The 27468-nt window shown below is 54.0% G+C and overlaps 3 protein-coding genes across 4 annotated transcripts in view; 1 reads left to right on the forward strand and 2 right to left on the reverse strand.

Annotated features, from left to right (window-relative positions):
- Positions 1 to 1832: 1832 nt before the first annotated feature.
- On the reverse strand, positions 1833 to 9103 carry LOC116642333 (keratin, type II cuticular Hb6-like). Of its 2 annotated transcripts, none has more exons than XM_032420651.1 (4): positions 9019 to 9103; positions 4161 to 4294; positions 3686 to 3906; positions 1833 to 1978 (listed from the first exon to the last, which is right to left on the reverse strand). In XM_032420651.1, exons 2-4 carry the CDS (start codon positions 4263 to 4265, stop codon positions 1912 to 1914), a joined length of 393 nt encoding a protein of 130 aa, XP_032276542.1. In that variant the 5' UTR covers positions 4266 to 4294; positions 9019 to 9103; the 3' UTR covers positions 1833 to 1911. The 2 variants fall into 2 exon arrangements, with proteins under 2 accessions (XP_032276542.1, XP_032276541.1); XM_032420650.1 differs by lacking the exon at positions 9019 to 9103 and adding an exon at positions 4958 to 5057.
- LOC116642329 (keratin, type II microfibrillar, component 7C-like) lies at positions 8449 to 15105 on the forward strand. Its single transcript, XM_032420647.1, has 9 exons — positions 8449 to 9262; positions 10547 to 10755; positions 11362 to 11422; positions 12348 to 12443; positions 12672 to 12836; positions 13054 to 13179; positions 13434 to 13654; positions 13829 to 13860; positions 14379 to 15105. The coding sequence occupies exons 1-9, from the start codon at positions 8879 to 8881 to the stop codon at positions 14552 to 14554; spliced, it is 1470 nt and encodes a 489-aa protein (XP_032276538.1). The 5' UTR covers positions 8449 to 8878; the 3' UTR covers positions 14555 to 15105.
- A 543-nt stretch (positions 15106 to 15648) lies between these two features.
- The window catches only part of KRT7 (keratin 7), a 15072-nt gene continuing 3252 nt past the window's right edge, over positions 15649 to 27468 (reverse strand). The window contains exons 3-9 of the mRNA XM_032420648.1: positions 26295 to 26355; positions 25032 to 25127; positions 23403 to 23567; positions 22288 to 22413; positions 18883 to 19103; positions 16248 to 16282; positions 15649 to 15831 (exon numbers count right to left, since the gene is read on the reverse strand). Coding sequence (XP_032276539.1) covers positions 15677 to 15831; positions 16248 to 16282; positions 18883 to 19103; positions 22288 to 22413; positions 23403 to 23567; positions 25032 to 25127; positions 26295 to 26355 — 859 coding nt within the window. The 3' untranslated portion in view covers positions 15649 to 15676. The remainder of the gene's footprint in view (positions 15832 to 16247; positions 16283 to 18882; positions 19104 to 22287; positions 22414 to 23402; positions 23568 to 25031; positions 25128 to 26294; positions 26356 to 27468) is intronic.

The following is a 27468-nucleotide window of genomic DNA, read 5'->3' on the forward strand; positions in this document are numbered from 1 at the left end:
CTTAATGTTAGCCTTCTCCTGGGTGTTGGGTTTTTCTCATAGCAGATTTCCCTGATGACTAGCTCCCATGTGCTCATTGGCCCTTAACACATCTTCTTTTGTAAAGTGTTGATTGATATCTTTTGCCCCATTTCACTGAATTGTTTGTCTTCTGTTATTGAGGGGTTAGTTTTTAACATAAACATTTCATGTAATTATTATATAATTGGATTTGAGTCAGCCATCTTGTTTTTTGTTTCTCACTTGTCTCAGGTGGGTTTTTTGGGTCCTCTATTGTTCTTTTCTGCTTTCTTTTGAGTTCATCAAATACTTTTAAATATTTACTATTATTTATTCTATTGAAATATCTCTTTTGGGGGGCGCCCAGGTGGCTCAGTTGGTTGAGTGTCTGCCTTCAGCTCAGGTCATGATCCCAGAGTCCTGGGATGAACCCTGCATCAGGCTCCCTGCTGGACAGGGAGTCTGCTTCTCCTTCTGCCCCTCCCCTTCCCCCTGCTCATGCTCTCTCTCTCTCTCCCACTCTCTCTCTCTCAAATAAATAAAATCTTTTAAAAAAAATAAAACTTTTTAAACGTTTTATTTTTATTTATGATAATAAATATTTGTTTTTAGCGGTTGTTTTAGAACTAAAACTATACATCCTTAATTATCAAAGTCTATTTGGAGTTAATACTGTGCTACTCCACACTTCACAGTAGTGTGTTCATTGACCCGCCTCCCCACCATCTGTGTCATCATTGCCAGATCTTTTACTTCTATGTACATTATAAACAATATCATTATTTTTGCTTCTAACAGCCAGTTGTCTTCTTGGGCACTACAAGGTTCTTGGATCCGTAAATTGCTGTTTTCCACCAAGTATTCCTTCAAATATTTTCCCACATCATTCTCACCCTTTTCATTCTGGAGCCCTGAATATGCATATGCTAGATTATTTGATATTGTCCCACAGGTCTCCAAGGCTCTGTTACTTTTTCTTCGATCTTTTTTTCTCTGTTGTTCGGATTGGAAAATGTCTATTCATCTGTCTTTAGTATACAGACCCTACCCCTGAATTTCAGTCTTTCGTTAAGCCCATCCATTGAACTTTTCATTTCAATGATTGTACTTTGCAATTCTGGAATTTCCATTTTGTTCCTCCTTCTAACTTGCCATACCTTTTTGCTAGCTCAATGATGCATTTAAATATATTTTTAAGTATATTTTTCAGAACCTTAAGTGACTAATGACAAAAGGGTTTTTCAGAGGTCCTAGTCTGACATTTTGCAAGAAAAGAAGTTCCCAGTGGCATTTTTCAAAGGAAAAAATAGGCAGGGTTCTGTGACTCGTTGGGTGGGGAAAATGATATCAAAGGGTTTGAAGCTGGAATATTGGAAAGAACTGGTGGAAAGAGGGAAAGCTGACGAATGGGCATCAGTACAGGGGAAAATGACGAGGTGATTTCAAGGCATTTTGAATTCCAAATATCAGTGCAACATTCAAGTGGAGATGCCCTGTGGGAAATTGGAAACCTTAGAGATGAATTCATCTATTCTCTTAACATCGATCAGTACCCACTACAAGGCAACACTGGGCCAGATACTTCCTGACACTGGAGCATTCCCTCTGGAGTCCTGAGCCATCAGAACACCCCTCCTCAATGTCCCCAGCCTTGACACTCACTTAAATAAATAGCTGTCATGGCCTTAGCAGCCCCCACCACATTGAATGCCCTCCTGGAGATCCCACCCTTTCCAGGACCAAAATAATGGACAGAAAGATCGAAAGCATGACAAGAACCATGTGACTTTATTTTAAGCACCGACAGCAGGGAGGGAAGGAAGATCGGGGAAGGGAAGGGAAGGGAAGAGCAAGAGTTTGGGGAAGGGCAAGGTTGAGGGATGGGGGCTGAGGGACTGTCCTCTTCATGAGTCAAGCGGCCCAGATTCCTCCAACAGAATATATCCATGTACCTCTCCTCCCAATATCCTTCCTCGGCCTGAGGAAGACAGGAGACAAGGAGGGAGACTCCCACACAACAAGAAATGAGAAGTGGAAGGCATGGAAGACGGGCCAGGGTGAGACCAAGCGGTTACACCCCACCACCACGGTTGGGTTGGGCAGAGGGCCAGCCGGGATCCTCAGGGAGGGTGAGAGCACTGGGGGCCTGGTGTTTCATCAAGCCCAGCCAGCTTGACACTTCTTACAGCTGCGGCCACAAGCTCCTATCCCACAGTATCTGATGCCACCAGAACGGATGGATGACTGAGAGGTCCCCACATACAACTCCGCCCGAGAGCTGCTCACACCCCACTGGCACAGGGATAATAACAAGCCCAAACCTCTCGTGGGGACCTGGTTCCAAACAGCCCCCCGCCACCACTTAGAACCCCCTCCCTACCAGCCAGGAGCACCTAGGTGGATGGGATGGCTCCTGCTCATCCACGTCTCCAACGATAAGTAAAGCCAACATGAGCTTCCCTGTGGCCTGTCCCCCAGACTCCCACCCTTTACTGGAAGGGAGTCCATCTTGTGGTTTAATCTCAATCCCTTCTTAATCTATTCTTCTATCACTGACTTCAGGAAGACCTCCCTGGGGACAACCAAGCTGATGAAACACCTACTTTAGTCCAGAAAATATTTGACATCTTGAACGTGGACAAGTGTGCTTGGACAGGGAGAGAATGCGAGCTTCCTAACAATGGGAAAGTAAGACTTCCATTCCGACAGGCATGGTGTGAGGAATTAGTCCACTCACGACCTGTCATCCAGCCCCGTCATCATCACTGTGGGGCAGGAAATGAAGGAAACCCCTTCTCCCTGGGTCTCTCCACCCTCAGAGCTAAAACGTTCTTCCCACTGTCTAACTGCAGTGTCTCCCTCCAGAGCCAGATTCAGAGCACTTGCTGCCCTCACACCACCTGATGTAGGAGAGACAAGGTAAGGGTTAGGTGTGGGCACAGAAGTAATGTGGTCACCAGCTCGGAACCCAGTCACCCAAGGAATCATTCAAGATTCCCCAGAAGGTCAGAGGAGAAGGCCTGGGGTGCAGCAGCCCCAAAGGCTCAGCATCTCTCCAACCCTGTCCCAAAAGAACATAAGAGGCAGGCTCTCCCAGATCCCTCTGACAAATGGGACCCGCCAAATGCAGTAGGCCACAGAGACCCCTCTACCTGTCCCCAGGAATCCAGCTCCGGATTGCCGCCCCACCCACACCGATGGGATAGCTGGTTGGGAGCAATCCAGTCTCCCTGAGCGTTTCATCTCTCCAATACAGTAAGAGTATCTTCTGTTTGCCCTCTCTGTTTGAGGCCTCCTTTTCTCCTGCTTTCTAACCAATGGTGTTCTGGAACCAATTCACAGAGCCTGTTTTGCACATTTCTAGCCCACCCTCTATGAAGTCGCAGTCGGCCATGATGGAAGAGTTTACACACTGAAGTTGGCAAGTACTGTAAATAGGGGTGTTTTCTTCCTCCGAGAGCCGGTTCTTAAACATTTACCAGCCAGCCACTGTCCCAAGAGGCATGTTAGAAATCAGGCAGTGGACCTCAGCTAAAATTCTTCTCCTTAGCCTCTCAGGGCTGGGAGGGGCCCTGAAGGTTTCCAAGATGGCAGCAGCAGAAGAAACGGGTGCTCGAGAAGTCCGGGAGCAAATAACGGATCAGGCCTATGCTGCGCTGCCCCCAGCAGCCCTGGCTGCACCCACCTGTTCTCCTCGCCCTCCAGCAGCCGCCTGTAGGTGGCGATCTCGATGTCCAGGCCCAGCTTGGAGTTCATCACCTCCTGGTACTCCTTGACCAGGCAAGCCATGTCCTGCTTGGCCTTCTGCAGGGCGGCCTCCAGCTCAGCCAGCTTGCAGCGGGCATCGCTCAGAGCCGCCTCGCCCTGCTGCTCCGACTGGGTCACTGCGGCCTCCAGCTTGGAGTTCTGGGGGCCCAGAGGAGAACAAGGTGTGTTATGGTCCTGGGTCTCTCTGTCCATCTCCTGGATGTGTCCAGTCTCTCCCCTCCCCCAGCTGGGGACACCCCAAGAACAGACCTCTCCCCTTCATCAGCTGAGTCTCCCCCAGGGACCACAACCAGGGACGCTGGTCAAGCAAATGGGCTGGAGCATGAATGGTGAGATCCACGGGGGACACACACTGCCTGTATGACCCTGGAGAGGCCGCAGGTGACCCTTACCTGGCACTTGGCACTCTCAACCTCAGCGGTCAGCCTCTGGATCATGCGGTTGAGCTCACTGATCTCCTCCTTGGTACGGCGCAGGGTCTCCCCGTGCTGGATCATCGTGTCACCGTAGCCTTCATCTCCTCACACTGGCCGGGGGGTGGGGGGGGCGGAGGAGGGGAGCAGAGATGGTTCTGAGGCTCAGGATGCAGTTTCCCACCCACTCAGACACCACAGATGATTGGTAAGTTGTACAGTGCTCAGCCTGTGCGACCATACGTGGCAGCCCTGCCCAGCCACTGTAACCTGAGAGCTGTCTGCCCTTCTGTTACCATCCTAGGGATCAGAATCCCCAGACAAAAGAGGCCTTGTTAATATATGCCTGGCATCCTTCCCACTGTCATATCTAGGAGGCAGGGGTCCTGTGCCTCTCACCTTGCTGAGGTACCAGCTTTTGGCTTCAGCCTGACTGCATCTGGCAATGTCATCATAGTTAGCCTAGATCTCAGTCACAGTGCAGCCCATGTTCAGGTCCTGGCTGATATCCACCTTGATGATGACTAAGGTGTCTGAGATGTGGCCATGGATGACCCACCTGTCCTGTGGGGCCAACAGCCATTCACGTCACCTATACCATCCAGAGCCAGGTAGAACACTGCTCACATTCCCCCTTCACACACACACACATACCACAGAGCCACCATTTCCAAAGCCCTCACGCCTGCAGACCCCTCTGTCCGTTTCCTCTGTACAAAGGCTGGCCTGGGACAGAGTGAACAGGGATGACTAATGTCCTCCCGGCCAGTGCTCACCTCCTCACACATGGCGTTCAGGAAGCCCATCTCCTCCACCAGCCCATGGACATTGGCCTCCAGGTCTCCCTCGAGCACATAGGCACCGTTACCCTTCTGGAAACAATGTGCAGGCAGTTCCTAGTGATTGCAGAGATTCTCCAGGGGACCCTGCCTCCCCCAGTCCAACCCTAGAAAATCTCCAATCCCATTCCGTGCCTGCAAAGCAGGTCAGAGGCATAGATCCAGAAGCTGAGGGGTGGAGAACTAAGTTCTCCCTTCTGCTCTAGCAAAACACAGTATGAGACTTTGGGGAGTTCTTTTCTCTCTCTGGGCCTCTCTGTAAAGGAAGATCCAGAGAATTCCTGCCTTGGGGATCTCCCTGGGTGTGAGGAGGAAAATGTCCTTCCATGGGTGGAAATAAAATATGAACATGTTAACTAAAGGAGGGAGTACTGGATGCCCCCGAGGGCGGCCACAGGCAGACCCACTCACTTGCTTGATTCTGACAAGCTCATTCTCTGCTGTGGTCCCCAAAGTGACCCCTTCTTCATACCTCCACAGGGAAAGGGCTTTGGAACGAGAGAAATTATCAGAGATTTGGCTAGTAATGCAAGGGAGGAGAGACCACCCAACATGACCTATCACACCCCTCCCCCGGGATGTCTGAAATATCCCTCTCACCCACATCCCTAATAGTACATTTCTCTAACTTAAATAAGCATTACTCATTTTAAAGATCCTGGTTTTTTTATTACTCTAATAAGCTGATTGCCTGAGCTTAGATCTGGGAAGGTGGGTGGAAACAGCAACAGGATCCAGTGAGTGTGAAGAGTGGAGCAGAGGTGGTGTCTTTTCTTTGCAGCCCTAGTCCCCGGCATGATTTTGGAATAGAGTAAGTGCTCAGAACAGGTCCACAGGATGGGTGGATGAGTCGGGAGAGGGCCCCTGTCCTGAGGTCCTAATGCAATGGGGAAAGGCTCTTAGCTGATATTTCAGCTTCTCTTCCCTTCATGTGTCTGCCTGTCACTGTCTCTAATGCTGATAAAAGCACCAAGTAGGTTAATGAAGGAAGAAGTTTCCAGGGCCAGTAGGTTCGGTGGCTCCCAGTTGTCACATCATGTAACCCCTTCTCAGAAAACAGACCTTCCCCACCAACTCACTTCTTGTGCCCTCCAGCCCCTCCTGCACATGGTTAGGGCAGAGGACAGCCGTGACACAGCAAGGCCTCAGGCCGAGGGGCAGCGGTATCTTTGAGTGGTCATATGGGAGCTGGATTTGAGGACTCCATTAGGGGAGCTAACGCAAGATGACCCACAGGTTATGGTGAGCTAGGCTAGAAGAGATTAAGCCAGAGGAAGAAGAGGATTCTGACCCCTCCTTCACTGCCCCTCCCTTTTAGAAACCCACACACCTGGGTCCACCTGCCTCACCGTGTAGAGTGGCCATTTTGTCACCTTTATGGGCTTGGGGGATTTCACAGCCATTTCTCCTCTTTCCTAGGGTAACGTCGTCAAGATGCGGCTACACTCAGGTAACTCTGAAGGCTTGGCAGCATTTCTTCCACAGTTGGGGGCCTGAGGGTGCCCAAAGAATCAAGGTCAACCAAAGTCTGTGGATTCCACACTTTGTGAGACAATTCAGGAGGAGAAGGGAATCTGGGTTGGGATGGTTTCTTCCCTGGAAGCTTTGAGGGGGAAAAGCGTTCCATGGGATCCACAGGCAAGGCCTCAGAGGACAAGTTTTCAAGGCATCTGGATATTTGACCCTTGGCAGGGCCAGAGGGGGACTGTGTCTACCCCCACCAAGACATGGCAAAGTCAACCACCCAACCAAAAAAGTATTTGTTCAACTACTTCATGCCGCAGGACGCATGAAGTTTGTGGATGTGGTGGGAGGGTTCCAAATATCTGGATGCCCGAAACCCACAGCCTGCCCATTCACCTTCACCCCTTCCCAGGTGCCTTCAAGATTTCTCACCCCCAACCCAACACAGAGTCTCTCCCTCAACTAAACCACAAGCTCAGGGCCACACTCTCCAGACAGTCTCTTTCAAAGGGCTCCCTTTGGGGACACTCTCAGAAGAGTCAACTCCATCCACCCACCAAAACCCAGAAAGAGGTCCCAGCAAGCATCACATAAGGGCCCCCATAAGTCTAATTTAAATCCTCCATGCTTCAGGGTAACTCCATTTCTTCTAGTGAGGGAGCCACCAAGGGAAGGCTTCTCCAATACTACTGCTATTCCCTGGAGAAAACTGGAGTAAGACGACCTGGTACTGAAGCCAGCCCCGGCAGCCCTAGCTAAAGCTGGGCGTGCGAGCACAAGACACTGCGCTCTTGGACTCCGCCTTCCACGGAGGACAGCACTACGGTTGGGCTGAAGCCCTTGCAAAGTCAAGGCTAGACCAAAGGGACTCAAGTCCACCAGAGTGTTGGGAAAGAGAGCAGAGGGGGCCGAGGGGCACTTTCTGGAAATGGGTTGCCAGGCGGAGCTGGCCATGATGGCTTCTGGAGTTCCAGGATTTAATTACCTTGGCATAATAACAACTTATATTTAAAAGCAAAGGAAGCTAAGGATGATTTGCATGTTTTTCTTTAATGCTGCCTGCTGAGTTCATATTCTGGTTTCCTCTGTCCGTAATTGGACATATAATTAACTTCCATTATGATGGATTATGGCCTTCTAGAGTTGGTAGCCATGACCAAGCACCAGTGGAGGGGAAGGCTTTGGATCGGGCCTATTCTTCTAAAAGCCCAAAGCCTAACAGTCTGGACCCCTGCCCAAGAGAAGAACTCAACCCTCACTGAGCCCCCAAAGACTCAGACCTTCGGAGGGGCCAGCGTGGGGGAGGGCTGGGAACCTCCTTTCAGATTCTGAATCTGCTCCTCTATAGAGCTTTCTGTACTTGACCTTAAACAAGTCACTGAACCACTCTGAGCTCACCTTCCCAATCAGGTAAATGGGCACAATAACACTGACCTACAAAGGATGCCCTGGGGGTAAAGATAAGATAATGCATTATAGAGCCCGCACACCCTGTAGGCACTCCACTGATGCAGCGCCCCTCCCCTCCCCTGGGAGTGTGGAGAGGGGTACAAGAAGCAATTTCAGGGACTGGGGGGGTGAGGGCGACACACAGGAGAGGAGCTTTGAGCTGAGTTCTGAGAAAAAGAGAAGAGAAAATTTCTGCCGAAAGGGAGACAGGATGAATGGCAAATTAACAACAGTAGAATAAATAGAACAAACAAATAAACAAACATTTATGGAGCTCTTAACTAAGTGCTCGGCAGGGCCCTAAATGCTTTCCTGTCCATTATGTCATTAGGTCCTGCCAACAGCTCGCAGATGGGTATTATTTATTATTCCTACTTTGCACATGAGGAAACTGAAGCTCAGAAAGGTTATTCACTCGTCCAAGGTCAAGACAAGAATCTGCAGAACCGACTTCAGAGACCCCTCCCCGTGGACACACACGCGCGCGCGCACACACACACACTCGCCCCCGACGCCAAGCGGGGCTGCGCGGGAGACCGGGGCTGCCCGGCCTGCAAGGCGGCGGCGCCCAGCTGGGACCCAAGCGGCGCCCGCTGTGCCCCGCCACCCAGCCCGCGGACCGAGCCGCTGATCCAGCGCCGCCCGGGGCCGAGTCCCCGCCGAGGGGCGCAGAGGAGGCGCCGGGAGTCCGGGGCGCACGGCCCGCAAACGTGACCGGGCGTTCCCAGGCCCCATAAAGCGCGGGCGAGATATGAAGCCGTTTTATGAAGGCGGCCGGCCGGCCCGGCCCGCTTTGATTCCCGCCTGAACGAGGCGCGAGGGCCGACCTCCAAGCTCGTAAACGCGTTGGCCGCGCGCTCCCGCCGGGCCGGTGGGCCGCGATATAAGGCGCAGCGCGGGCCTCGGGCTCCAGCCGCCCGCCGCCGCCAGCGCCGCCGCCGCACCATGTCCTGCCTCTCCTCCCGCCTCGGCGGCCCCTGCGGGGTCCGCGCCTTCAGCTGCATGTCGGCCTGCGGGCCCCGGCCCGGCCGCTGCTGCATCACGGCCGCCCCCTACCGCGGCGTCTCCTGCTACCGCGGCCTCACCGGGGGCTTCGGCAGCCGCAGCGTCTGCGGCGGCTTGCGCGCCGGCTCCTGCGGCCGCAGCTTCGGCTACCGCTCCGGCGGCGTGTGCGGGCCCAGCCCGCCCTGCATCACCAGCGTGTCGGTCAACGAGAGCCTCCTCACGCCCCTCAACCTGGAGATCGACCCCAATGCGCAGTGCGTGAAGCACGAGGAGAAGGAGCAGATCAAGTGCCTCAACAGCAGGTTTGCTGCCTTCATCGACAAGGTGAGTGTCCTTGATCACACCCTTCCTGAACCCCACCTATGCGCAGACTCAGGCTGGAGCACTGAGGGTGGAGTCAGAGGCAGTAGGGATGTGGCCCAGCTGAGCTCCTAGTCTGCTGGAGGAGATGGACGCACATCCAGAGCACAGACAGACACAAGGAGATGAGTATAGGGCAGCAGCTCCTGATTTGATAACACTATTATTATACACAGCCTCTGTCCAGACAGGCAGGGTCTCCACAGACAAGGGGGATGTCCTTGCTCACACTCTTGGTGAGCCTAGAAGTCCTGGGAGAACCTTGGAATTCCCAGGCCAGTCTCTAGAAATGGGGGGTAGGGGCTGCTGATATTGTATGTGATCGTTTTAGGTGGTACATTAAAGCATTAAATACCATTGAAACACCCGATGGGAAAATTCATCTCTTCTCATGTTTTTTTCAATCCTTAAGGTTAGATCTCATTAGGTGCTAATAGTCTTCAGTATCCCTCTAATACTTGCTGTTCTTCCACTTCCAATAAAGAGATCAAGCCTCAGGTTCAGAGCTGCCTGGGACAACAGTTTCAGCTAGAATTTAATGTTTTATGATTTGCTTTTATGTATGCCTAGTATACTGGTTTTACAACTATGGTGGTAATATAAAGTTAGCCCTTGAACCCCATCTAAGTGTAAATGCTAAGCAAATCCACTTACAGATAATCATGAGTAAAATCGTACAAGGGGATGGCAAATCCTGGAATCAGCCTGCGAGGGTTTCATATTTGAGAATCACTGCCACCAGCCATCCTGCTTGCTGAGAGCCTGCCCTTTCTAACCTCCCCAGTTAGGTAGCCCTCCCACCTTGACCCTCCATGTAAACAAGTGCTCCTCAACCTCAGGCTGAGCACAGAGGACAGAGATAAATGAACCATAGGCCCTGTCCTGGGAGAGCTCATAGTGAAAGGCTTTCATCCTCCTCTATCCCTCCCAACCCTGCTCTACATTGCTTTTCTCCAGGAAGCCTTCCTTGGTTGTCACCAACCCCCAGCCCAACAGTAACCGAGCAAGCCTGTATGCCCCTCAGTTTCTCACTCACCCCATCCAGGCCCACCTGAATAGACCCTCACTCGGGCTTAAACAAGAATTCTCCTGGTGCCTCGTCAGGCCAAGAGAGCCCAACAGGGGCCCTGCTGTCCACCCCTTTCCTCTGCACACCTCCCTGCTAGTTCAGACTTGACCTACCTGCTCTCTGAGGAGGGCTGGGGATACTGGCTCCTCCCACGGACTTATCTCCCATTTGCACCCCAGGTGCGCTTCCTGGAGCAGCAGAACAAGCTGCTGGAGACCAAGTGGCAGTTCTACCAGAACCGCAAGTGCTGCGAGAGCAACCTGGAGCCCCTGTTCGAGGGCTACATCGAGACCCTGAGGAGGGAGGCCGAGTGCGTGGAGGCCGACAGCGGGAGGCTGGCCTCGGAGCTCAACCACGTGCAGGAGGTGCTGGAGGGCTACAAGAAGAAGTGAGTGCGGCCGGGAGGATAGTCTCGGAAAGGAAAGGGGATTAAGCCAAAGCAGGATAGATTCGGGTTAGACCGCAAGAGGAACTTTCCAATAGGAAGAAGACAGTGACAGGAAGCCTGTGAGGCCAAATGCTCTGGGAGTTCACACACTGGAAAGGGGGAGCTGCTCCAGCTACCTCGTCCTTATGTGTTGGTTTCATTAATTCATCAAACGTTTATTGACATCTACTCTGTTCCAGGTGCTATGCTAGGCCCTGAGGTGGGATGGGGAGGGCGGAGGGGGACACCAGAACTCGTATGGGCTTCCTGCCCCCCAGGGAGTTACAATCCAAAAACAGAAGGCCTACAAAAATGTGCACGGCACCCCCCAACCCCAGTCACCACCCACATCAGGAATGAGAACCCCTGAAACTGGAAGAGCACTGGGTGACAGGTTGGATGAGTACCCAGAAGAAAGGGATGGACAACACGCTTTTTGATTCTATGCCTACCTCCCAAAGATCCAGTTCCTGGAATGTGTTTGTCTGGGCCTTCATTCTCTTTTTTCTCTTCAAATCCCAGCCTATTAAAGTTTTAGCCACTGAACCTTGTGCCCTTTATCTCCAGATACGAAGAGGAGGTGGCACTAAGGGCCACCGCTGAGAATGAATTTGTGGCCCTGAAGAAGGTGAGTGACCCCGGAATACTTGTCCCCCAACTCAGAAAGCAGGGCAGAGGCAGGAGGGAGCGATCTGTAATTCAGAGAGGCTGAGCGACTTCCCCAGAATGACATAGAGCAGCCCCCCCACCCCCGCCATGCCCCAGTCCTCCCAGGGTGGCCCCCCACATCGGGGTACACCGCCTGCTTTAAGCAGGGCACTCTCGTCTTCTGTCCGAGGTAACTCCCGTCTGGCCGATGGCCTCCCATCTCCTTCTGCCCTGTGCCTGCCAGAGAGTGGGCATTCCGAACTACTGTGAGTGAGAGCGCCCGTGAATGCTAGGGGGTGGCCACATCCTCAGGCCGGCAGCAGCTGTGGAAGGCTGGCTGAACAGTACTGTTGTTCCTCACCCCTTAGACTTGATCCGCCACAAATGCCATCACATGGACCCCCCCCACGTCCTTCCCACCATCTCCATAGGAGGAAGGCAGGGGTTACTGGAAGGAAACTGAGGCACAGAGGTCAAGGGTCTTGTCCTGAGTTGCCCTGGCTTAGAAGGGGCAGAATTGATCCCTGAGACGTCTTCTTCTGACCACAGATCTAGATTTCTTTCCCTGAGGTAGAAAGGAGGGCTGGGGCATCATTAGAATGGACCCATTTTGCACCAGAGCTTGAGTTTCAGTGATAGTGCAAGGTGTGGATTCTGGAGCAATCATCTGCGTAGGTACCAGAGGAAGTGCCTGGAAACCTCACGGTCCCCCTCCCTTACCCAAACCTGCTCCTGACCCCTCTGACTGTATAAAGGATTCTACCAATGCCATGATACCAGGCATTAGGATGAGCAGCTAAGGAGGGTCTCCACGGAGTTTGCCCAGCCCGGTGGGGGCCCTCCCAGGTGGGGAGAGCTCTGTGTGGCCTTCCCAATGAGACACCGTGCCCCCTTCTCCCCTTCAGGATGTGGACTGTGCCTACCTCCGCAAGTCAGACCTGGAGGCCAACGCAGAGGCCCTGACTGAGGAGATCGACTTCCTGCGGCGCCTGTATGAGGAGGTGAGGGGCCGTGGTCCAGGCAGAAAACTGGCAGCCAGCCTGGAAGAGGGGGCTTTGGCCTAGGACTGGAGTTGGCCAGGGATTTGGGCTGGGGCTGCAGTCCATGAGGCTGTCATGTGAGCAGGGGCTGGAGACCAGGGAAGGGCTGAGAAGATTGGGTCCACACTGGTGGGTGAGGCTGGGGTGTAAACAAGATCCTTCCATCCTCCCACCCCCCACCGTCTGCAGGAGATCCGAGTTCTCCACGCCCACATCTCAGACACCTCGGTCATCGTCAAGATGGACAACAGCCGGGACCTGAACATGGACTGCGTTGTGGCCGAGATCAAGGCTCAGTACGATGACATCGCCAGCCGAAGCCGGGCTGAGGCTGAGTCCTGGTACCGCAGCAAGGTGAAGTCCTGGTACTGCAACTCCCCATTCCCAGAACCCCAGCAGGAGGGATGCCAAAAGGGCTTTGGTCTTTGTCTAGGTGGGATGGGTAAGGGAAGGGCAGGCAGCTCTCAGGACAGGGTGGCAGATATGCAAGTTGTGGGGCTCAGTGGGATGACATATCCTGAGCCTCAGGAGCATCTCTGCTCCCCTCCCTCCGCCCCGCTTGCCCACCAAGTGTGAGGAGATGAAGGCCACGGTGATCCGGCACGGGGAGACCCTGCGCCGCACCAAGGAGGAAATCAACGAGCTCAACCGCATGATCCAGAGGCTGACAGCCGAGGTTGAGAATGCCAAGTGCCAGGTAAGGGTCACCTGGGGCCTCCCCAGGGTCACACAGGCAGTGTGTGTCCCCAGTGGATCTCACCATTCATGCTCCAGCCCATTTGCCTGACCAGCGTCCCTGGTTGTGGTCCCTGGGGGAGACTCAGCTGATGAAGGGGAGAGGTCTGTTCTTGGGGTGTCCCCAGCTGGGGGAGGGGAGAGACTGGACACATCCAGGAAATGGACAGAGAGACCCAGGACCATAACACACCTTGTTCTCCTCTGGGCCCCCAGAACTCCAAGCTGGAGGCCGCAGTGACCCAGTCGGAGCAGCAGGGCGAGGCGGCTCTGAGTGATGCCCGCTGCAAGCTGGCTGAGCTGGAGGCCGCCCTGCAGAAGGCCAAGCAGGACATGGCTTGCCTGGTCAAGGAGTACCAGGAGGTGATGAACTCCAAGCTGGGCCTGGACATCGAGATCGCCACCTACAGGCGGCTGCTGGAGGGTGAAGAACAGAGGTGGGGCCCAAATCTGTGGGAAGAGTATCTCTTCAATTTCCGGAAACTGTGCTTTGAGCCAGGCGCATATTTGCATGTCGTTTGCATGTCATTTGCATGTCGCTTGCATGGAGGAGGGAATTTGCAAGGGTTGCTCTCCCCAACTAATTTTTGTCTCTTTGCTCTCCCTACAAGGTTGTGTGAGGGCACTGGTGCTGTAAATGTCTGTAAGTAATCTGTACTGTGGGTTCTGAAATAAGGGCTTGGGGTTCCTGGTGGGAAGGAGGGCCAGATGGCAAATATTTCAGGCTTGTGAGCCACCTAGCCTCTGTCTCAACTACTGGACTCTGTCACTGTAATGTGAAAGCTACAGCCATAAGCAACACCTAAGGAGTACGTATGGCTTGGTTCCAATGCAATTTTATTTACAAATACAGGAGGCCAGCACAGGCTATCTTTGGAAACCCTGAAAGGAAGGGGGTGGGTGGCAGTGAATGATTGTAAGTTAGATAACTATTTATGATTACAAGTTAAATAGCTATTTCTGCCTATAGGGAGGACATGGGCGAAGAGTTTATCAAGGATGCTTGAGGCCAGAGTGCAGGAAGGAGTGCGGGGTGGGGGTGGGGCGGAATGAGGGTGTCTGGAGGGAAGGGAGGAATAGAAATGGAGGGAAGGAGCTCTGAGCAAGAGAAGGGGGTGCTGGCCAGGAGGCAGGGGACTAAGCCCTGTTCTCCTCCTGCAGGTGTCAGCAGCTCCCGGGGCGGGGTGGTCTGCGGGGACCTCTGCGTGTCCGGCTCGCGGCCGGTGACCGGCAGCGTGTGCAGCGCCCCCTGCAGCGGGAACGTGGCGGTGAGCACGGGCATGTGCGCGCCCTGCGGCCAGAGGTGCAGCGGCAGCTCCTCGGTGCGGTTCGCGTAGCACCTCCCGCTCGGTCAGCACACCGCTCTCCCAGTGAACAGTCCCTGCCTCCGGAGGTGGGGCCCGGAGCAACCAAAGTCCCTGGGCTCGAAGCGGAAGGGCTCGGAGAACCAGCCGGCCCACCTGCACGAACTGCAGCCTTATCGTCCTGCATCTCCTCCGCCTTCCCCCCGCCCTTGCTCTTCGCGGTTTTTTCCGGGGAGGCCCGGGCTCCCCGCCCAGCTGGCAGCCGCGCTCGTCCTTCCCCCGGCCCAGGAGGCTGCCTGCCCGGGTCCCTGCGGCCCTGCGGGGAGATCCTATTCTGACTCAGGCTGCTCGGGGGCCTGGCCTGGCAGAAACCTGTGGCTTCTAAGAGACAGACTGGCCCGGGTCGTCGGCTGTGCACTGCCGTGGGGGGTGTGGCCGTGCTGCTATCCCGCGGGCCCTCCCCTGCCTCCCGAACCCTCGCAACGACTGAGGCTGCAGCTCCACGGGGACATCTTTCGGTGGCTGGCTCGGCTCCCTCTCCCTCGTGCTTAGTGCTTGGTCTCCACGGTTCCAATAAAGCTCATGGATCATATATAATGTGCTCAGAAAATCTCCCATTTGTGCCTCCACGCGTGGACTTCCAGTCCAGTTTTTGCCCCTCGGAGGCTGACGGAGAAGGCGTTCGCAGCCACGCGTCCTTGCAGCAAGGAATGCACTCTGGCAGCCCAGAACCTGGGGGTAGGGGAGTGTGCGAACAGCCCTCCCACTCCCTCAGCAGGAGAGGACTTCAGTGCCCCCTCCGTGGCAGAGCCCCAGCCCTGGGAGGAGGCCAAGGCCTCACACAGGCTACGAGCCATGCCCCTCGAATCACCACCAGCACCAGGGCACCAACGTGCTTTCCCAGGCTCCCGCACAGATGGCTCTTCAGTATTCAGAACACACCCAATCCTAAGGCCCCTTCCTTCCCCAGCCCCCTCCACCCAGCTGATGAAGCCAGGATACCAGGTACCAGGCTGGGCCTCACCCAGGCTTCAGAAAGGCTGCTTTATTGGAAGCTATTCTGACATTTTTCAGACTGCCAGGCAGTCTCGGGAGCAAGGATGGGAGTCCTCCTGTGACTGCTGGGGGGGGGGGGGGTTCTCCGCACACCGGGGCTCATTTTCGTATGCTCCTATGGGTGGCAGCTGAGGTCCTGCTGGAATAGGACCTGAAGGTCCCAGGCCCGCCGCTCGAGAAGCTCAGGGCATTGCTGCCCATGGTTCCTCCAAAGGCCACCCGGCTGCCACCTCCACCACTGGAGCTCACCACAGCTAGGAGAAAAGGGAGGAGGGTTCCATCAGCACAAGGCCCATCACCTGAGGCCCCAGTCTTCACTCCACCCCACTCTCCTGCTGTGCCTGCCCCTCTCCCTCCCCGCTGCCTCCCCTCCCCACCACCCTCCTGGGGCCAGCCCACCCCCCACCCCCCACCCCCACCCCCACCAGAAGGAGCCTGGGGCAGCTGTGGGGGCTGCAGCCCAGGTATGCCCTGCCTCACTCTGCCCTCTTGCACGGCTCCCCTGGGCCCTTGAGCCTGACTTGCTGGGAGCTCTGGGGCACCTGCTAAAAGCTGGTGAGGGAAAGAAGCTCCTGGTCCAGACAAGGCCAGGTCCTCAAGCCAGTGTGCCATCCTGCAGACCCAGCCTAGTCTAGACAGCACAGGAGATGGGCCACAGCCAAGGACTTACAGATGTTCACAGCTCCCACTCCATCTCCAGCCAACCTGGGGGGCAGAGGAGAGACCTGTGAGCAGCTCTTTCCTCAGAGCTGGAGGAAGCAGTCCCAGGGCCCCCTCCACCCAGGAGCCAGCAAGACTGGTATTCCTTCCTCTATCCCCACACCTTAGTCCTCCTTCAGCCTTGTTGCAAAATAAGGGGGAGCAAGAGGAGTTCACATAGGCCCTCCTACCTACTGGCCATGTGACCTTGGGCAACATCTCAAAGCCTCCATTTCCTCACCTGACTTAGTCCTAGCCTCACAGAGTTGTTTGTGAGGGCTGAATAATATAATTTATCTAGAGCCCTGGGTGCACAGTATCTGATGAATGGTAGCCGTGATTATTTATGAAGACAGCTGCCTCCCCTAACCAAATCATAAAACCCTCAAAGTGGGCTGTAGCTTATTGATTTTTGGATCTCCGGCCCCTAGCATGAGGTCTGGCATGTAGCAATTATTCCGTATGTACTGAAATAATTAGCAAATTGTTGCTTTCGTGAATGCAGCTAAGGCTGGGACTGAGGAGGGAGCAGAAGGTAGTCGGGGTGGCTTTAAGCAGCCCTACTGGAAATCGAAAAGCCATGGGAGACAGTTGGGCGTATTTGTTTTGTGACTCACAGCTCCATTGTCACTAAGCCCTTGGCCTTGGGGTTGAGTTTACTCTGCAGTGGGGAGGGGAGACCTCACTTTGGTAGAATGAGTGAGGGGAGCCCAGCTGGCCTCATCAGCCCCAAGTTCAGGAAGAGGGCAGAGCAAAGGACAAGGGCAAGAGATAGATATGCTAGGAAGCTTCCAGGCCCCTTGTTCCACGGGCCCCTGGCAGTGCTGGGAGTCACTGGAAGTTGTGGGTGGGGAGGGAAGCCAGGGTGCAGTCAGGTAGCAATTCCATGTAACAATTTCTGGTGCCGTGCCTACGAATTCAGGAGGAAGAGACCTGAACGTCTAAAGCTCTGGTGAGGAGTGTAATTTTTCTCTTCTTATCCTAAGTAAATATTTGTTTTTGTGCCTAATTTTATATTCGTAACTCTACTTTGTAACCCCAAATTGCATGAGCTTCTGAGACCACAAATCCTAGACCTGCCCCTGGGACAGGTGGAGGGGTTATGGGATCAAAAACAAGGAGTCCATCTCCATGTCCCCTAAGAGGTGGAGAGAGGACAGTTGCCTCTCAGAGAACCGGGATCTAAGCCCCAATGATGACAATCTACACTGAGATTAGGCTTTCAGACAGAATGTTTCCATTCTCTGTGCGACCTTGGGCATGCCACTCGCCATCCCTGAGCTTCAGCCTGCTCAGCCGCCCATGGGAGGAAGTGGATCCGGCCCCATTCTATGCATCCCCAGCTCTGGTTCTATGAGGAAAAAAAGCCCAGGGTATGTGTTCCCAAGAGAGCGTGGCCCCTGCACCCATGGTGGCAGAGGATGCAGAGAGGCATCGTGGCTGGGACAGTTGGGCTCTGGGGCTGCCCTGTGCCCCAGATCAGCTGCTCTCTCTTCCCAGGGGCCTTTGGTATTCAATTCCTCTTCCCATAAAGACCAGATGCCAACTGCAGTGGCAGAGACCCATCTTCCTCTCCTTCCCCAACTCCTATCCTGTGGCCATGTGTCTTCTCTCCCTCCTCCCTGCATCCAGGCACTCTGCCCTAGCACTCCCTCGTTCCCCAATTCCTTCCTGTCCACGCCATCCTCCAGCCTGTCTCCCCAACCCCTCAGGAAAAATGCTCCCCAAAGAAAAAGTTCTGTAGACATTGAGCATTTTACAAATGCACGTGAGTGGTCTCTAGGTGTTCCCTTTACAAATGTTTGGTGTCCTCAGACCATGCGCGAGCTCCCCGAGGACAGAAGCGCGTCTTCCATATTCTCTGTCTCCGAGCTGGGTCCCAACAAGCCAAGCCCTGATGAGTCCTACCACCAAGCCTTGGCCCACACTTTTCCCTCTCACCCTCTCCAAACCCTAACCTTCGCCCAGGGCACAAGTCTAAAGCCTGGCAAATTGACTGAATGAATCAACCAACCCATCCAGGTGAGAATGAAGGCCCAACTTCACAGACATAGGTTCCATGTCTTTCATGAAGAATTCCTATAACACCAACCCAGCCCAGCCTGCTCTCTGGCCGCAGGCATGCAAATTGTCTGTGGGACCTCCCCACATTTGGTCAATATCATGTGACTTACCACTCAGTGATGTGGGAGAAGCAGCCTGGCATCATGAAAGATCCCTGGACCAGGAATCAGCAGAGCTCGACTGCACACTGGCCCCTCAATTCATAAAACTGAACCACAGTTTCCCCTCTGTAAACTAAGCAACAATACCTGACCTGCTTACCTGAATATATTGTGAGGATCAAATAAGATGACCCTGGCCACACATGAAGGGCCGTTATTATCTTCAACTTTCCCATTGAGCTTTACACCACATGGTCTTTCCTACTAGAAGGGCATCTCATCAAGAGCAAAGAAGCAAGCATCATTTACCCTCCCTACACTTCCCATCCCTGGTGCCTTGCAGAAGAGAGGCCACAGAAAATGTCTGTAGATGGATGAATGTCAAGCCCCAGGCCCCACCGAGCCCCAGAAGGATCCCCTTCCTGGCTTCTGTGTCCTCACCGGCTCTCCTCGCCCTCCAGCAGCTTGCGGTAGGTGGCAATCTCGATGTCCAGGGCCAACTTGACGTTCATGAGCTCCTGGTACTCGCGCAGCTGCCGGGCCATGTCCTGCTTGGCTCGCTGCAGGGCGGCCTCCAGCTCCTCCTGCTTGGCATGTGCATCCTTCAGGGCCAGCTCCCCATGTTCTTCAGCCTCGGCAATGGCAGCCTCCAACTTGGCACGCTGTGGGCAGTAGTGATGACTGTGAGCTGGGGGGCAGGCCTTACCAGTCACTGCCTTCCTGCTTCCCCATCCTGCAGTGAGCACCCGGCCAACTTGCTCACGGTGGCTTCACTGGCACCAGTCTATTCCCCCAGCACCAGGGAATCCCCAAAGGTTCAAAACATGGGCTCTGATACCCAATGCCTAGGCTCTAATACTGGCTCCACCACGTGGTCTTGGACACATCAACCCTTCCAAAGTCTCCTCTCTTCTAAAACAGCAATAATCACAGTGTCTGCCTCATAGGGATACTGCAGGGATTAGATGAGGTAATACACAAGTCCCTGGCCAGTGTCTAGCACACAGTTAGTGCTCAATAAATGCTATTATAATTGCTATTATTTTTTTTGTCAACCACCAATCTGTTCTCTGTTTCTAGGAGTTCTGTTTTTTTAGATTCCACCTATAATGGGTGCCTGGGTGGCTCAGGTGGTTAAGCATCTGCCTAAGCGTCTGCCTTCGGCTCAGGTCATGATCCCAGGGTCCTAGGATTGAGCTCCGCATCGGGCTCCTGGCTCAGCGGGGAGCCTGCTTCTCCCTCTCCCTCTGCTTCTCCCCCTCCCTCTGCTTCTCCCCCTGCTCATGCTCTCTATCTCAAATGAATAAATAAAATCTTTAAAAAAAAAAAGATTCCACCTATAAGCATACAATATTTGTCTTTCTCTGTCTCTGACGTATTTCACTCGGCATAAATGCCCTCAAGGTTTGTGTTGTTACAAATGGCAAGATTTCTTCTTTTTGATGGCTGAGTAATATTCTATTTTATGGCTGAATTATATTATATTATATTATATTATATTATATTATATTATATATAATCACATTTTCTTTACTAGTTCATCCACTAATGGATACTTTGTTTCCATGTCTTGGCTATTGTAAACAATGCTGCAATGAACATGGAGATGCAGAGATCTCTTTGAGATGGTAATTTTATTTCCTTCAGGGCACCTGGGTGGTTCAGTTGGTTAAGCAACTGCCTTCGGCTCAGGTCATGATCCTGGAGTCCCGGATCGAGTCCCGCATTGGGCTCCCTGCTCAGCAGGGAGTCTGCTTCTCCCTCTCCCGCTCCCCCCTCTTGTGCTCTCTCTCTCTCAAATAAATAAATAAAATCTTTAAAAAAAAATAAAAAAATAAATTTTATTTCCTTCAGATATATACACAGAAATTGAATTGTTGGATTCTATGGTGGTTCCATTTTTAATGTTCTGAGGACCCTCCCTACCGTTTTCCACAGTGGCTGCACCAGTTTGCGTTCCCACAGAAAGTACACAGGGCTCCCTTTCTCCACATCCTCGCCAACACTTGTTATCGCTTGTTATAATCACTATAATTAGTAAATGCAATTATGATTTTCTAATGCCCATCCCCCCTCCCAGTCCCCAGCCGGAAGAGATCCAAAGCCATGGGATCTTTGAGTCCCCAAATTTTGGGCAGCTGACAAGAACAAAAACCATCTTCAAAACAGGCCCAGAACAGGGGACTTGGAGCAGAGAGATACTGCTTGGAACCCCCAGCCTCAAAATGTGTGACCAGCAGCCCCCTGGTTTGGGCCGGGTTGGTTGGATTCACGATGGACCTGAGCCGGGGCTGCCACTTCCTGCCCACCAGGAGCATTCCTTCTATCTGTGCCCCATCCACACACCGGGAACCTATCTAGCCCTGGGCCTCCTGCTGTTGGGCTCTGAGAGCTACCACTCCCACCCCTACCCAGCACTCCCCCTTCCTTCTCACCAGCCGCTCTCTGTCCTCAGACCCTTCCCTGTCCCGGGTGTGCTCTGCCTCTCTACCAGCCCTCCTAATCCTTCAGAAGGCCCCTCGTGTGCCCTCTGCCCCTTGTCCACCTGCCGGTCCCCTTCCCTATCACACTGGTGCCCCCTTGGCACTGCCTCATCCCCCTGCCCCGGGGCCCCTCCATGGCGGTGGACACCCCAACTCTGGGGCCTGCTCCGCCCCGTTGTACAAGAGGAGAAGCAGATGTGGCAGAAGCTGCAGGGTCTGGGAAACCACCATTCAGTATTCTGTGCCTCCCCTCCCGGCCTGGAAGCTGCCTCGCCTCACCGGGACTCATAGCCCTGCCTCCGCGCCAGGAGGCAGCTTCCACCCTCATGTAAAGTGGCCTGCGGGGCTCCAAGGGGAGGACATTCTGGGTAAGTCACCCCCACATCCCATCCCCCCAGCTCATCTGGAGCTTAGCCCTCTGAAGCTGCAGCACTGGTTACCTGCCCTCCCTCCCCACTGCAGACACTTGCTCTGGCTGAGCTGCCCCGTCCCTCCCCACACCTCGGCCAGGGCCCGTCCCCCTGCCAGCGACACAGCACATCCTCCCAACAGTCCGTCATCGGAGGCCCGTGCCCCACCACGTGCCGGGTGCCGAGAAGGAGCGGTGAGTCAGACAGATGGGGACTGGCTCCCAAGGCATTATTTGGATTTCAGCAGAGGTGGGGGACAGCCAACCACTTAATAAGCCAGAAAACTTCAGACAGTGATAGATGCTTCCAGAAAGTTCAGACACCCTGCTGACCGAGTGGTTGGAGAAGCCATCTCTGAAAAGGGGACTCGTGTCCAAAATCCCAGGGATGACAAAGGGGCAGCCCTGTGCTGAGCTGGGAGAACCACATTCCAGATGGAGGGAACACCAGGGGCAAAGGCTCTGAAGCGTGAACGTGCCTGGCAGATCCAAGATACCGGAAGCAGGCTAGTGAGGCCGGAGCACAGTGAGATGCAGCGGTGGGAGGTGAAGGACGGGGCCTTATGAGCCACCGTAAGGGTTTCTGCTGGCCTCTGTCCCCCCAGTCCCCACAGACTGTGAGCTCCCAGGTACAGCACATTGCACCCAGAGCAAGGTGCAAGGACAGTGCTCAGTACGAGTTTGGTAATGATTGGTGGTTTTTCTCAGGCTGGCCAGGCTGAGGCTCCCTCCCCAGGCTGTCTGCCCAACTACGACTCCTCTCCTCCCTTTGGCCTGAGCCAGGACCTGGCCAAGAACATTCTGTCCTGGAGACCTCACAAGTGGGCTCACGAGACTTGAGCTGCACCAGCCTCAGCCTGGGAGAGCCTCGGGCTCCTCATTCTCAGATGGCTGCCCTTCACGGGCCCCAAGAAACAGGGAGGAGGAAGCGTGGGGGAGGAGGCTTTCTCCCACCTGGTTCTTGATGTTGTCAATCTCAGCCTGCAGCCTCTGGATGGCACGGTTCATCTCTGCGATCTCGTTCCGTGTATTACGGAGGTCGTCCCCATGCTTCCCAGCCTGCGCCTGGAGGGTCTCAAACTAGAGGGGCCACACAGAGAAGTAAGACAGGGGGTGGTCAACCATTACAGGGGACTCATCCCTCACCCCCTCCGAGGAAGGCCCAAGGTTCTGAGTGATGAGCCCTCCTAGCTTATCTTCCCAGGAAGCGACAGTCTGACTCCCAGTAATCTTCACTCCCTGCCGGCAAGCCAGACTATTGGGCAGTGGGGTACAGCCGGGGTTTGCTTTCCTCCCAGTCAGGACAGGGAGGGCCAGGATGGCTCCCTAGGGCCCATCCCCATTGATCCTGGGGCTCTACTCATTCCCATTCTGTCCCAAGTGCTGGAGAATCACTAGAAGTCTGAAATCTTCACCTATTAAACAACCCCCCTAGTAAAAACACACTTGTTGAAAACATCAGCACCACCCATTTCACAGATGGGAAGAATGAGCTCTGGAGAATGGAAGGCACTGCCCAAGGATCACACGGCAAGTCTGAACCCACGGCTCCTTGCTGGCATATCTGTGTTCTCACCCCGTGTACCACGGATGACTCCTTATCTCTGCAGAGACCTCCCTCTGCTGCTTTTAAGCCCTGCCTCAGGCTCCCTCCCCCAGAACACTAGTTTACCCCAGCTCCTTCAGCACCTGCACAGTCAACCGCCCTGCCTCCACATGGCACGTAATGATTAAACCTCCCTGGTCTGGAGGCCTAGGACCCAGGATCTAGTCCCTACTCTTCCATCTACTAGCTGTGTAGAGTTAGGCACATTACTTAACCTCTCTGTGCTTTGGGCGCCTCCGCCCTGTCAGCCCATCTGGCTGGGATCTCTCCCTGGGGAGGGACCTGGCCTTCACCTCTTCTTCACCTCTTCTGTGGGCCTCGGAGAGCACCACAGACTTAACCACTGGTGCCTGTCAGAACAGCGGGACCCAAGCCCTAAAGGCTTGAGAGAGAGTGAGGAGTCAGGGCAGCTACCACCAAGGACCCTGCCAGGAAGAAAAGAGGGCCCTCCACAGCCTCACACCTTGATCTGGTACATGGTCTCGGCCTCGGCCCGGCTGCGGTTGGCCATCTCCTCGTACTGGGCCTTGACCTCGGCAATGATGCCGTCCAGGTCCAGGGAGCGCCTGTTGTCCATGGACAGGACCACTGACGTGTCCGAGATCTGGGACTGCAGTTCTGCCAACTCCTGCAGGGATGGGACAGAACGTCAGGACTTGGGGCATGACCCACCCCCGTTCCCACACCCATCCTGGGACCCCCTTCACACTAGGGGAAGAAAAAGGGAGAAGAGGTCAGAGTGGGCGTGAGTCACCAGAAGGCAAGGGGACACAGACCCAGCACCTGCTTAACAGTCCGCCGGCCCCCGGCAACCCAGGGAGGTTAGCAGCTTCATTAGCAACTTCTCAAGAAAAGAGTCTGGTGGGATTACAGCAGATAAAGAAGTGACAGAGTGTGGGGGACTGTGATGGCCCCTTCTGTGAGCTCTGCTGGGGCAGGAGCTCGGCTCTGAAGCGCATCACTAGGGGGTGGGTGGGTCAAATAAAATATCCCACCCCAGGATGGAACTCTCTGCAGCCTTTAAAACTGATGATACAGCTGTATTTATAACCATGGTACATCATTACATAAAAAAAAATGATCCTACTTTTACTAAAATACATATTACTATATCTCTGTGTGTATACGCACAGCAAGAGTTTGAAAAGGTGGATACCAAGGTGATAAGAGCACATGTAAGAGACCTGTTTTCAATTTTATGCTGTACTCAATTTTCTGGATTTTTGGCAATGCGTATGTGTTTCTTTCATAATGAGAGGGAAATAATTAAATATACACATACATATGCACACACACATATATATACATAGACCTACGTATACATAACGTGCGACAGACATATAAAGACCCACACAGAGATTAGAATGCCCGAAGTAAACCTCAAGGAACCTGCCCCTAAAATTAACACACATGGAAATTCACTGAGGGGCTCATGGAGGCTGGAAGTTCAGAGGAAAGCTAGACAAAAAGGCACTGAGAACTGGTCTGTAATTAGCCTCATATATAACAGGGTCGCAGACCAGCGCTGCCAGATGACTGGCTGTCCTATCTTCTGCTGAAGGCCAGAGACTAACACTGATAGGAGTGGAGAGGGTTTTAAATCCCCCGGAGAAAAAAGAGGTAAAATCCCCAGCTAAGGCAAGAGGGAGAGATGAGACCGCAGGGGCAGACAGAGTGGCCTTTTGCTGGGCGGCCACATATCTGGTCCCTCTGGCTATAAACTCCCAGACACTCTCTCCTGACTCGGGCCCCCCTGGCCACCCCACCCAGCCTACCTCTTAACTCTGTAACAGCCCAGGATCCCTAGACATCCTCCTGGTTCCTTTCAACCCCTCCCAACACCCCTCCTAAAAAATGGTCATCCCATGTCTCTGGAAGGCCAAACCTGGCTAACCCCACCCTGCTCTGCTACCCTCAGCTCCTCCTAAACTCCTTGCCCACCACGGATTCCTGAGTCCAGAAAGGATAAAGAACAGGATGAGTGCATGCACACACATTCACCCAGGCTGGCCCAGACGCAGGGGGTTAACCAGATGGCCCCTTTGTTAGGACATGGAAGACATGACATGTCTCCCACACCCAAGGTCCTCACCGTCTCATAGAAGGTCTTGAAGAAGTTGATCTCATCATTCAGGGCATCCACCTTCGCCTCTAACTCCACCTTGTTCATGTAGGCGGCGTCCACATCCTGAGGGGTGGTGGCAAGAAGGGGTAGAGACACCGTGGCCTCAGTACACAGAATATTTAGCAGGGATGGGAGCCAACCAGCACTGTCCAACCCACAGGGTCAAATACCAGGGCCCTACCAAGAGACACGCCATTTCTCCAGGCTGCCTGACCTGACCACGGTAGGAAGTTTCCTCCACTGGGCCCTCCGAAGCTGCGTGATACGCATCATTTCCATGCATCCCCATGAACACAGGTGCCTACCCAGCACTGGTAGCCTAAGCAGCCTGTAGCCCCAAACCTAGCACTTTACTGGTTCCTAAAGGCTTTGGTGGTTTGGACACAACCCTGGCTCAACCACCTACAAGCTATGTGACCCTGAACAAGTCACTTCAACTCCGTGAGCCTCAACTTCTGATGAAGGAGGAGAGCAGAAAATCATCCCGACTATAGGATAAGGCTCTCAGAGATGGGAGATCTCCAGCCTACGTGTTTAACATGCAGCTTGGTGACGGCGATGCACGTGGGCCGTGGGGAACAGCGCAGGCCCACGGGGCATCAGGGCCCTTCTAGCCACACATGCCCGTGCTCAAACTTGTGTGGACAGGGCCTGCTTTTAGGCATCCTCGAAGCACCTAAATCTCTAAGGGCCCAGCACTCTGGGGCAGGTTGCTGTCATGTGGACGGGCCTAGAACCCTGAGCTGCTCAGTGAGGGTACTGAATCAGAATCTTAAATCAAGCCCCATTAAGATACTCCTAAGGCCTTCCAACGTCGGCTTGCACATCCCCAGGGACAGGGAGATCGCTCTGCCTCAGGCCCATCCCATTCATTCAGCACATACTTCAGCCCTGCCGGGTGCCAACCCATGCCTGTCACGAAACGTTCTAACTGTGATAGAGCACTCCCGTATTTGGGTTGAAATCTCCCTTTCTAGCCTCCATCTTTTGGTCTGAATTCTAATGCCCCCAGGCCAAAAGCAAGTCCAGTGACTCACCAGATGCGCACATACACACAGGACAGGTTGTGCTATGAGGTTTCCAGATCTCTCCTTTTCCAAGCCCCTCATTCCCAGACCAGACTTTGGCCACAGGTCCCTACCGGCTGCTCAGGTGCAAGGGCCACGTCCCCCTGTCCTACACATTTTCAGATGATCCCCCCCGCACCTGGCCTAGACACCTGGCCCTCACCTTTTTCAGCACCACGAACTCATTCTCAGCAGCCGTGCGACGGTTAATTTCATCTTCATACCTGCAGTAGAGGGAGGGTGCGTGCTGTGGGTGCGGGTCTGCCTCCATGCCCCCTCCTACCCAGGGGTGAGAATCTGCCCCACATCAGCTTCCCCCCTCCTTACTGACACACCTGGAAAAGCGGGGATCAGCTATGAAACCAAACGTCCCTGACTTTCCCTTGTGGCTATTCCTAAGGCTGGGAGTCTTGGCATGGGATGAAAGGTGGGAGAGCAGGGAATGTACATGAATTAAAGGACAAAAGCTGCATCTACTGGGAGGGAGAAAGCAAATACTAATAACCAAGCTTAGGGACCACTTCAAATAGGGCCTGCACTGTTATGTGCTTTCCACGAATTAGCTCATCTAATCCTCACGATGATCCTATAACAATGGTAGCATGCTTCGCGGGAAAGGAACAGAGGCACAGAGAAGCAGCTAATCTGTCCAGTCACTACGCTGCTAAGTGGCAAAGCCCAGACTTCAAGCCTGGCAGTCTGACCCCAGGCCCACGCCTTAACCACTACTTAATCCCACCCTCTGAGGGTGAAGAAGGAGCCTGAAGCAGAGGAATCAGGAAGAGGGTGCAGCAAGTCCTGGAAGAACCAGGCCCCAGCTGAGTGGTCTGGTCCCATCTCTACTCCCACAGCCCCCACCCCCACCCCAAGTCCCTTTTTCTCCCAAGGAGCCAGTCCTGCTTATAGGAGGACATTGGCGATGCAGGGCACAGAGCAAGGAAACCCTTGGGCCTGACCCAGTATTTATTTGGGAACTTTTTTAAAAAAAGTGTTAGAAACAGGAACTCAGTAGCACCCACAGGCTGGAGGAGGGCAGCAGGGCAACTATGGTGGGGAGCACAAAGCTCCTGCAGGCAGAGCCCCTCCAGGAGGAAGCCAGACTCACAAGGGCCCATGCCCTCAGGTCCTATAGGACAGTTACAGAACCATCCTGAAGGCCACCTCTCCATCCCTGCCCTCGCAGCATGCTGCTGAGCCCAGAGGATGCACAGACAGGAGCTCACTGGGCAGCGGCACCCAGGACCCTTCCAGGTGCCCCTTCCAGGCCTCCCTCAACCCCAGCTCAGAGCTCAGCCTGGCTCTGCAGGGAAGTGCTCTACCTGGGGGGGGGGGGGGGG

This window comes from Phoca vitulina, unplaced genomic scaffold (genome assembly GCF_004348235.1).
Source record: "Phoca vitulina isolate PV1807 unplaced genomic scaffold, GSC_HSeal_1.0 scaffold23, whole genome shotgun sequence".
Lineage (NCBI taxonomy): Eukaryota > Metazoa > Chordata > Mammalia > Carnivora > Phocidae > Phoca > Phoca vitulina.

Coding starts and splice junctions, on each gene's coding strand:
- LOC116642329 (XM_032420647.1), top strand. CDS start 8,879: ATGTCCTGCCTCTCCTCCCGCCTCGGCGGCCCCTGCGGGGTCCGCGCC. Junction 12,837..13,053: donor AGTCCTGGTACCGCAGCAAG/GTGAAGTCCTGG, acceptor TTGCCCACCAAG/TGTGAGGAGATGAAGGCCAC. Junction 13,655..13,828: donor CTGGAGGGTGAAGAACAGAG/GTGGGGCCCAAA, acceptor TCTCCCTACAAG/GTTGTGTGAGGGCACTGGTG.
- LOC116642333 (XM_032420651.1), bottom strand. CDS start 4,265: ATGATCCAGCACGGGGAGACCCTGCGCCGTACCAAGGAGGAGATCAGT. Junction 3,907..4,160: donor TTGAGAGTGCCAAGTGCCAG/GTAAGGGTCACC, acceptor CTGGGCCCCCAG/AACTCCAAGCTGGAGGCCGC. Junction 1,979..3,685: donor CTGGAGGGCGAGGAGAACAG/GTGGGTGCAGCC, acceptor TGTCTTCCTCAG/GCCGAGGAAGGATATTGGGA.